The 10,420-nt window shown below is 55.7% G+C and overlaps 1 protein-coding gene across 1 annotated transcript; it reads left to right on the top strand.

The window, feature by feature from the left end:
* The first annotated feature begins 288 nt into the window (after positions 1-288).
* Positions 289-1,374, top strand: LOC136487978 (glycine-rich cell wall structural protein 2-like). The gene has a single exon (XM_066485054.1). The coding sequence runs from the start codon at positions 289-291 to the stop codon at positions 1,060-1,062; it is 774 nt and encodes a 257-aa protein (XP_066341151.1). The 3' UTR covers positions 1,063-1,374.
* The last annotated feature ends 9,046 nt before the right edge of the window (positions 1,375-10,420 follow it).

Here is a 10,420-nt window from a genome sequence, read left to right as displayed (position 1 = left end):
CACATCACTCAACTGGCATCAGAATTAAATTAGTTTTTCAAGAAATCGCATCTCAGAGAACAAGATGCTAATGGTTTCTTTATCGTTGTGGTCAACAGTGCCATCCAGATTACAGAATTCTCTCCTGATCGGATCTCATCGCACATGCAGTAGACGGCTATCTCCCAGCCCAACGCGGAAACTCTGAAAGATCGCGTCCATGCACGACCCCCCACAGCTATAAATACCCATGCAACGCAGCGGGTCATCATCCACCTCGGCTCACTCACTGCACCGAGCTCACTGGCAATGGCTACCAGCACCAAGCTCGTGGCCCTTGGCTTTGCCGTCCTCCTGAGCATCGGGTTCTCCAATGCAGCGAGGGTAGTTAGGCTTGGTAGTCATGCAGAGGCCGGAGGTGGAGGTGGCGGTGGGGGAGGCGGCTCCGGGTCGACTGGGGGTGGCTATGGCGGTGGGTCTGGCGGCGGCGGAGGTTTTGGCATAGGCAAGGGTGCCGGGAACTGGTGGAATAATTTCGGCTCCAGTATAGCAGGCGGTGGAGGAGGAGGACAGGGCGGAGGTGGTGGCACCAATGGTGGATCCGGGTCCGGCGGTGGGTCCGGCTATGGTTCTGGCAGCAGTTCGACTGCAGCCTCTGGCCCCAGCAGTGGTAACTACGCCAACGCTGAGGGCAAGGGCGCCGGTGGAGGCATGGGCGGTGGTGCCAATGGCGGCTATGGTACTGGAGCCGGTGGAGGCGTTGGCAAGGGCCAGGGTGTGAGTGGCGTGGCATTGGCACCAGGGTCCGATGGCTACTACAATGGCGGTGCCGCTGATGCTACTGGTGGTGGCTCCGGTGCTGGCGGTGGACATGGCGGTGGCGCAGCAGGAGCTCCAAGCTACGGAACTGGAGGTGGCCTCGGCGGTGGCAAGGGTGAGGCAGGCAGCGACGGTTCCTGGGGTTCAGGTTATGCGGAGGGAATCGGTGCCGGCACGGGCGGCGGTGGCGGCGGCGGATCCCAAGGCGGCTCTGGTGGCGGTGGCGGCTCTGGGTCTGGATCCGGCAGCGGTGGAATCCACTGAGTTTTCCTTCTCGGAGCAAGCTACAGCAGCTGGAGCTATAGCCCAGCAATAGTGTCAGTCCATTTTGGTGTTGTTCGTGTAACTGAGTTTTCCTTGAGAGTTGGTGGTTTTCGCTTTCTTTGTTACAAGAATTTGTCAGGAATAATGGATTTCGTGAATGTAGTTTGAGTAGGTAGATCAGCATGCAACTGACTGACATGTAATGGCTATCTACGAGTATGCATGCATCGTCATCTTTTGCTGTGCCCCTTGTTGTAATCTGTTTCTCATCGATCGTTAGAGGTCGTTGCTGCCGTTTTTATCTTCCAAAACAAAAATATATTGGAACTCTTGCAGTCTCTTGCTACTGTTGAATGTTACATGAGTATTGACTAGCTATCATAGCATTTGTACAGTGTTGCCATCGGGTTTTATTTTCTAAATGAACGCCAGCATCTAAATAGTCCTAAGAGCATAGAATCTTTAATCAAATAGACTCAACTAATAATTAAGAATAACTTACAAAATAACTTGACAAGAGGGCTTTTGGAAATGAGAAATGATGTAACATGCATGTATGAGAAATTACTTATCAATAAATATAAAGAAGCAACAATTAAAGTATTGATCTCTCATGCTATTTCTTAGCTTGTTCTTCACAAATTCATGGCCGAAAATGTTGTTCCAACACTTGATGCGGTTGCAACTGGTAGCTTTAACGCTAATTGAAGCTTGTAGACCATGAATGTTTGACCAATTTGTTTCAACAAAGCAAGACTACACACATTAATTGTGAAGTTATCAAAGTTGATAAGATCAACACTTTTTGTCAGTGATTGAGAAGTCTTTGAAATAACAATCAGCAAGTTTTACCAAGTTCTACTTGTGGAAATAAGCAAGTATGAATCATTGGGATTGAATGAGGACATTTAAAGAAAAGCAAATAAGCGTTCACTTCATGAAACCTATTATTGCACTCTTTATTATGCCTATCCTTGAAACTAAAAAACATGTGAACTATCTCTTCAAAAAAACATGTGAACTATGAAATGATGATGATTTGTGACTTTGACATAGCACCTCTTTGATCTCCCAACTGACTTGGATATACCATATATAGAGAAACATTTACTATGTGCTTCAAACAAAGAGAAGTGGCATCAGCAAGAAATCTCTCGTATCCACCATCCTTGCGCTATAGTTCAAGTTGAGTCTTTGTCAAAGATATGAGTGAAACAACATTAAGAATATCTTGATCCCTCTTTTGCCAAGCACAATTGAAGTCATCCGTATTACCGAAATATGGTGACAAAGGTCAATATAATCTCCAATTTGATGGCGCAATTGTTGGATTGAACGATTCATATATAATATTAACATGTTGTATCATTTTGTAGTGATATTCTCGAGAGCTTTATTAAATCACGCCCTGATTGCCAACTACCTAAGCCATTCTGGAGCTTGGTCAAACCAAGAATGAAAAAGGTTCAGAACTGGACGCCATCTTTGCCACTAGATGGTCTAACTCATTGCATATGCATTTAGATCTAGCGGAGAGGTAACACCCTTGAAAATGTTTATGAAAATATGCTAACACACGTGCACAAGGTGAAATACTTGGTGGTTAGCACATTTGATTAAGGGTGGCGAAGTTGGTGAAGTGAAGGCACTGATTTTTAGCAGCTTTCGAAGTGACCAGACTCGGTGTTTGAGCGTCCGGTCAATTATAGAGGAGTTGGCGCGCTTGGGCTCGGTCTGGCCAACGCTGAATAGTGTTTGTGAACGGACGCGCAGGGCCTGCGACCGGTCATAGGTGACATACGCTGACGTCGGGCGTGAAACTTGGTGCGCAGAGGAGAAGGAAGGATTGGACGTTGCTATGCGTCCGGTCGATGTTGATCTGACGTGTCCGATCAAGAAAATTCGGCTCTGGATGCTTAATGGAAATGATCTGACGCTGGGAAGCCATAGGGAGCGGCGCGTTTGGCCAGTGCTTGGTGGCGCGGGCGCGCACGCGGGCTAGCACAGCATCGACGCGTCTGGTCGTCGTACCGGCGCGTCCGATCATCACTTAAGTGTTGCGCGCGTGGCTAACTAGCCATTGCGGATAAACGACACCGGTTGAATCTCATGGACGCGTGGCAGTAGATCAGCGACCGGACGCTAAAGGTGGTGCGTCCGGTCGTGTCGATCTCTGCCCAAACAGAGAGCCAACGGCTCTATTTCGAGGGGACGCCTATATAAGGTGTTTAGCCGGCTCTAGCTCACTCTCTTGGCCATTTGCATTGACATAACAACCTTGTGAGCTTAGCCAAAGCCCTCCCACTCATCTCCATCATAGATTCATCATCTTTGTGACATCAGGAGTGAATCTAAGTGCATTGCTTGAGTGATTACATCTAGAGGTACTTGGTGATTGTGTTTCGTTGTAGATTTCACTTGTTTCTCTTGGTGGTTGCCGCCACCTAGATGGCTTGGTGCAGCGAGGATCATCGAGCAGAGGAAGGTGATTGTCTCTGACTCCGATCGTTGTGATTGTGAGGGGTTCTTGACCTTTCCCCGATGGAGAGCCAAAAGGTACTCTAGTGGATTGCTCGTAGCTTGTGGATCCCCATCTTGTGTTGGTTGTGTGGCACCCGATTGCGGGTTAGGCGTATGATGCCTATTAGCGCGTGAACCTCCAAGTGGGTGAATCGCTACAATGAGGACGTAGCTTGCCGGCAAGCAAGTGAACCTCGGGGATAAATCATTGTGTCATCTTGTCCCGAGGATTTCATTGGTTCTCTTGTGATTGATTGATTGATCATTGCTTGTCATGTCGGTATGACCTCACTACCTCACCCTTGCATTTACTTTCCTAGTGTTGCTAAGCTCTTTAGTGTAATTAGTTTTGAGAGCTAGCTTGCATCGGGTCTAGTGGTTAGTGAGGCTCTTTAGTTAGTCTTTGAGAGTTCACTAACTTAGTGGTAGTGACCTAGCATTGTGTGCTTAGAGACTATAGTAACTAGAATTGTGGTAGGTTGCTTGCATTTTTAGTAGGCTAGCGCAAGAATTGCTTCGCCTCATATTTATCTAACCACTTTGCTTAGTGTTGTTGTAGAATTTTTTATAGGCTATTCACCCTCCTCTAGCCATTAGGACCTTTCACACGGTCACCCTTGAAAGGATCTATGGATGACTAGAAGGGGGTGAATAGCCTAATAAAATTTTCTACAAACTCAAAACACTAGGTGTCGGTGTTTCGGACTGGGGGTCCTCAACCAACTAGTAAATTTGTACTGCGTGTACCTAATCCCGGATGGTGATGCAAAGAGACACAAGGTTTATACTGGTTCGGGCAATCAGTGCCCTACATCCAGTCTGAGAGATCGATCTTGTATTCCTTGCACCGATGTGCTTGTAGTAGGGGGTTACAAGCTGGGTGAGAGAGGGAGCTAGTCCCAGGTCTCGGCGTGGAGCGGTACGGGTTGCTTGAGATGTTGCTCTCAGGGCGCGGGAGAGTGTGCGTGAATTGAGTGAGTGTGTTTGCGCGAGTCTAGGTCTAATCGCATGTGTCCCCCCTTGAAATAGCCCTGGTCCCTCCTTTTTATAGTTGAAGGGGGATGAGGGTAATACATTCGCTAGCTACACGGCGTCGTGCGGACGGAGGCGGCGTGTCCGAGCCCTGTAGCCTATTCCTATGGTGGTGTGGCCGACGGTGTGGTCCGTCCTTGAAGTACTGGGGCGATGCGCCGGTCACATCCGATCCTGTGCGTCATGGAAGCTCCAGTGCTATCTCGAAGCGGGCACGGTAGTCGGCGTGTTGGTCATCGTGTGTTAACTGCGCGGGAAGCCGAGGCTCAGTTGGTGCCAAGGCCGAGCCATCGTGGGAGGCTCAGCAGATGTGAATCCCGGAGTTGCCGAGACCCTAAAGTGGATTGCCGAGGCTTGGGGGGAGTAGTTGGTGACATACACTGATTCCGAGGCTATGGTGTCTCGGACTTGACCCCCCATGCTGCGTTGTCTCTAGGGCGGGGGTTAGGTGACATAGTGTAGTGCAGGCGCTGATCGTGGGCACAGCACCAGAGCACAGTGGCTGGTAATCCCCGCCGTGCCTGGTCCAGGATGGTATGGCATAGACGTGACTTCCCGTCTTGTCGACCGCTCTGCAGTGTTGAGCCATCGTCCGGCTGATATTGCGGGAGTGGTTGGCACATTAATGGGACACGACGCGCTGTCGGGGAGATTGGCTGAGGCGGAAGCGACGGGTCATTGCCGAGCCGGCTTCGAGCGAGACGAGGGATCGACATCTTGTCCAAGGCTCCTCGCGCGGGGCCTCGCGCGAGGCAGAGATTTGTCCGGCCACCGAGGCCTCCCGTACGAGGCCAGGAGCGAGGTGGAGAGCCGGTGGGTTCAGACAAGGCCGGGGTTTAACAAACGGCTTATCCTTTGGCTTTGTTTTTGATGGTGTTTAAGTGATTTCTTTCGTTATACGCTCGGGGTACCCCGTTCTATTGTACCCGACAGTAGCCCCCGAGCCTCAGGGAGAGTGTGAGTGCTCTTCTTGAGGTTTTGACGAGGCTTGACTTGCGGTAGCTTCTGGCGGAATAGCATTTCATACTTCGAGGTTTCGGTGGGTGCGCGCGAGCGCACCCGCCGGGTGTAGCCCCCGAGGCCCTAGAGGAGTGAGTTCATTCCTCCAGGGTCTTTTTCTCACTTTGACCGAGGGATGTTATCGTATTTGCCGAGCCCACAAGTGTGAGTTCGGGTCGCGGGGTCTCGGCAAGATCGCAGGAAGGACCCCCATGCCTCTTCACAGAGCGAGAGGGCGATCAGGAGTCCTCCTGACTTTCTATGCGACCCTCGCGCCTCCTTTTCGCTCGGAAGGAGGGGTGGAATATGCCAAGCTACCCTCAATGGGCGTGAGCGGTGGCATTTCCGGTGAGCTGTTATCGGGTGGGTTCGAGTGGAGGCCCGTGCCCTGTTCGCTAGGGGTCGGCTAGTGGTCTAGAGACGCACTCCAAGAGTACCAGAGGGTTTCTCTAGTGGGTGCCGAGGCTGTTCGCTAGGCCCTAGTGGCTCGGTGCCTCCCTACGGTGGGATCCCATTCGAAGACCTCCCTGCCGGTCTCGGACACGACTTAGGGCGTCCCAAGCATTTTGCTCGCTCGGGCCTTGGCCCCGTATGGGCTCGCCCATAGTCGTCCCTGACTCTGTTGCCCTAGGGCGGCTGTCAAAACCCTTAGGGGCCCAGCCTTTGAACCCCTAGACCGTAACGGGCTCGATGCCCTTAGTCGCGTTTTCTTGAATTTTCAAGTGCGGGCTTGGGTCGCTTGTCTTTGTCTTGGGTGCAGGAGGAGCCCCCGAGCCTCCACACGGAGCGAGAGGGCAGTCAGGGGTCCCCCCGACTTTTTTCGTTCGACCCTCGCACATCCTTTTCGTTCGGACGGAGGGGTTTTTTGCCGAGCCCACTCATGTGCGAGCCGGGGTCGCTTGGTCTCGGCAAAATTGTAGGGAGAGCCCCCGAGCCTCTGCAAGGAGCAAGAGGGCGATCAGGAGTTCCTCTGGCTTTTTGTACGCCCCTCGCACGTGAGGGTTTGTTTGCCGAGCCCCCCTCGGGTGCGAGCCTAGGTCGTGGGGTCTCGTCATATCTGCAGGAAGAGCTCCCTAGCCTCTGCACAGAGCGAGAGGGCCGTCAGGAGTTCTCCTGACTTTTTGAATCGACCCTCGCACGTCCTTTTCATTCGGAAGGAGGGGGTGTTTTGCCGAGCCCCCTCGAACACGAGCCTGGGTCGCTGGGTCTCGGCAAGGTTGCAGGAGGAGCCCCCTAGCCTCTACACGGAGCAAGAGGGCCGTCAGGGGTTCCCCTGGCTTTTCGTACGACCCTCGTGCTTCCTTTTCGTTCAGAAGGAGGGGTGGAATATGCCAAGCTACCCTCGATGGGCGCGAGCGGTGGCATTTCTGGTGAGCTGTTATCGGGTGAGTCCGAGTGGAGGCCTGTGCCCCGTTCGCTAGGGGTCGGCTAGTGGTCTAGAGACGCACTCCAAGAGTACCAGAGGGTTTCTCTAGTGGGTGCCGAGGCCATTCGCTGGGCCCCGGTGGCTCGGTGCCTCCCTACGGTGGGATCCCATTCGGAGACCTCCCTACCGGTCTCAGACACGACTTAGGGCGTCCCAAGCGTTTCGCTTGCTTGGGCCTCGGCATCATGTGGGCTCGCTCACGGTCGTCCCTGACTCTGTTGCCCTGGGGCGGCTATCGAAACCCTTAGGTGCCTAGCCTCCAAACCCCTGGACCGTAATGGGCTCGGTGCCTAGTTCCTTCATCTGAAAGGAATAGGGTGGGGGAATGTCTCCCCCATCGGCTCGACAATGGCTGGCGCGCCTTTTGAGGTGAATTTCTTAGGAGACGGAACGACGCCTGCTGCTGCAGCGGTCGGGCACGACGTGGTGTCAGCGGATGGGACATAACTGTTCCCACGATTAATGAGGAAAAAGTGGGCACGTGGGCGGTAAAATCGGATCGGGATTAACCACGCCGGATCTGAGGGAAACTTCCCCGATTTCGTCGCCCGTCCGTTTCAGCTTCATCCTACATAAATACGCAACGAGCCTCGCCCCTCCCCTCCTTACCTTGCCCGCAATAGCTTTGCCGTCTTTTAGCCATCGCTAGAGCAGAGAGCCCTAGGAGGAAGAAGGGAGAGAGGCGAGGCGGAGAGAGAGAGAGAGAGACTCACCGCCGTAGTCGAACCCTCCATCGCACTCATGGCCAGCGACATTGTTGTCATCGAGGCAGATCCTTGGGGCCAACCGACATCACCATGGAGATGCTTCAGTCGCTCGTCGATGGTGGGCTCCTTCATCCGGTTACCGACCCCAACAGGCCAGAGTGGATCGCTCCACCGGGTGAGCCGGAGCCGAGGCCTCGCGATGGTTACATCGTGAGCTTCGTGTCTTTTCACGAGCGTAGCCTCGGCCTTTCGGCGGACTGGTTCATGCGGGCGCTCCTGCACTACTACGGCGTGGAGCTCCACAACTTCAACCCCAATTCCATCGCGCAGGCGGCCATCTTCATCACTGTTTGCGAGGGGTATCTGGGGATTGCTCTCCATTGGGAGTTGTGGCTCCACCTCTTCCGGGCGGGGCATACCACCAAGCCGATGGGTACGTCGGGCACGAGGAAGGCGGTGAGGGCTAGCGGCTGCACTCTCCAAGTGTGCCAGGACTGTCAGCACCTCTACATCCCGGCCCAGCTTTCGTCATCCAATCGCCGATGGTACACGAGCTAGTTTTATCTTCGCAACGACGACGGTGGACTTCCCCCTACACCAGGCGGATCGTGGGGAGCTGCCCAGAGAGGTGGAAGTATGGCGTCCCGAGGGAGGTTCAACCCAAGCTACAGCCGCTCCTGGAGGGGCAGGAGAGGCTGCGGGGCCGTGGCCTTACTACAGTCATGGTCGTGGCCGCCTTCCACCACCGGAGGGTGCTGCCGCTGATGGCTCGGCGGCGGCGCCTGTTCGAGATGAGGCTGGATGAGCCAAACGAGGGCATCCGGATGTCTTCCTCTGCCCTTTCCGACGAGGAAATTCTTCACTGGGTGGGGGAGACAGTGGAGGCGAAGCTGAGGGGCAGTAACCTGACCCCCTTCGCGATGCGCCCGTCGTGGGGTTCCTCTCGCTGGTTAGTCGCGTGCCATTGCAACCCCCGAGGCGTCCCCGTTTCTCATTGTTTCTTGTTCCCTTATCCATGTTCGCCATTCCTGTAGGGGATGTGGGACGTGTGAGCCTCCCCGCCGCCCGTTCCTGAGGACACAAGGCAGCGGGCGGCTAACCGGGCGCACGCCGAGGCGCAAAAAAGGCAGAAGGACGCCAAGGTGGCAAAGCACACGAAGAAGATCCTTGCGCGCAAGGAACTGGATAAGCGCCGTCGGCAGCAAAGGAAGGACAGTCTCCCATTGGAGGAGTCCCCGTCGCCGTCGCTATCGACGGATGCCTCAGATGGAGGTGATGAGGGCGAGATAGGGCGGGGTCCCTTGGACGATCTCCTTGACGTTGAGGAGACAGTGCCCGAGGCATCGACAAGCAGCCCGGCGCTCCCAGGAGGAGGAGGAGCCGTCCCGGGGTCGGTGATTGCCCGCCTCGGGGCCGAGGCCGACACGCCCGAGGAGCGGGCGTTGGGCAAGCATGCCGTCAGCCCAATGGGCTCGGCGGCAGCGGTGGAGCGGGTGGCGGCGGGTGTGACGCAACTGCCCCCGTAGAGAACCGAGGGGGCAACGGGGCCTGTCGAGGACCAACCGGCGCCGATGAACACGGAGGCCGTGCCTCTACCGCCACCACCGCCTTTGCAGATGAGGGTCGCCGTGCCGAAGCGGTTGCAGCCCCGCTCGAGGTAGGCATATTTTTGGTGGAGCCGCAGCGCTTTCCGTTCGTTCTTTTGTCTCGTGCTGACCCTGTAAATGTTTTGTCCCTAGCCGGAAGCGACCTGCGGAGGTGCCTACCTTGGCGCCCCTCAAAGCGCTCAAGGTGAACCCCGGCTCCACCGCCCACTGGGTGGTGGAGGCGCAAGCTGCCCTACAACGTGGTGCGGCATCGGCGAGGGCCGACCCGAAGGAGCCGGCCACCCAAGGAGGGGCTACCGAGGTGGCCCTGACATAGGCGGGGAAGGGAGCGCCTCCGCCCCACGATGGCGAGGCCCATGGGTTCGATGGGGCTGAGGTTCCCTTGGCTGCCGAGGCCACCGAGATCGAGGTCCTTGGGGTTTCACAGGCCGAGGCAACGGAGGCCAGGGCGCCTAGGACCACCAAGGCCACAGCGGTGGTGGCCGGAGCTCCTGCGACCACCGAGGCCACGATAGCGGAGGCCGGAGCCCCTGGGATTATCGAGGCCACGATGGCAGAGGCCGGAGCTCCCGGGACTACCGAGGCCACGATGGCGGAGGCCGGAGCCCCTAGGACTACCAAGGTTGACGTGATTGCAGCGAGGCTATCGGCCCAAGAAGTGGAGATGAAGGCGGTGGAGGCTTCGGTGGCACCCTTGGGCCAAGGCCCGTCGTCATCATGGGAGGGCACCCGGAAGGCAGAGGTCCATCCGATCTCCTTCGATGATACCTCCCGGGCGTAGGAGGTGGTTGACGTCGAGGTGGCTAGCGCCGTGGAGCAGCCGGTTCCGACCCTAGGCGAGGGAAGCTCGGCCCTCGTGCGGGTACGACCCGAGTCCCATGGGTGGGATCACCTAGGTGTCCTGTGGCAGAGCCGGGATGACCCTAAGGGGGAGCCTCTGTTCGCCCTTGAGGACGTGGCCGAGGGCGGGCGCTGGGACACCTTTGAGCAATACTGCTAGCTGGCGGAGCGGTCACTATGGACGGCGCTGTCCGTGGTGGCCGATGATCTACCCGGAGTCGCCCAGG

The sequence above is a fragment of the Miscanthus floridulus genome, chromosome 1 (genome assembly GCF_019320115.1).
Source record: "Miscanthus floridulus cultivar M001 chromosome 1, ASM1932011v1, whole genome shotgun sequence".
NCBI lineage: Eukaryota > Viridiplantae > Streptophyta > Magnoliopsida > Poales > Poaceae > Miscanthus > Miscanthus floridulus.
The sequence above is the reverse complement of the archived record's forward strand: the minus strand, read 5'-3'. Positions and strand labels throughout refer to the sequence as shown.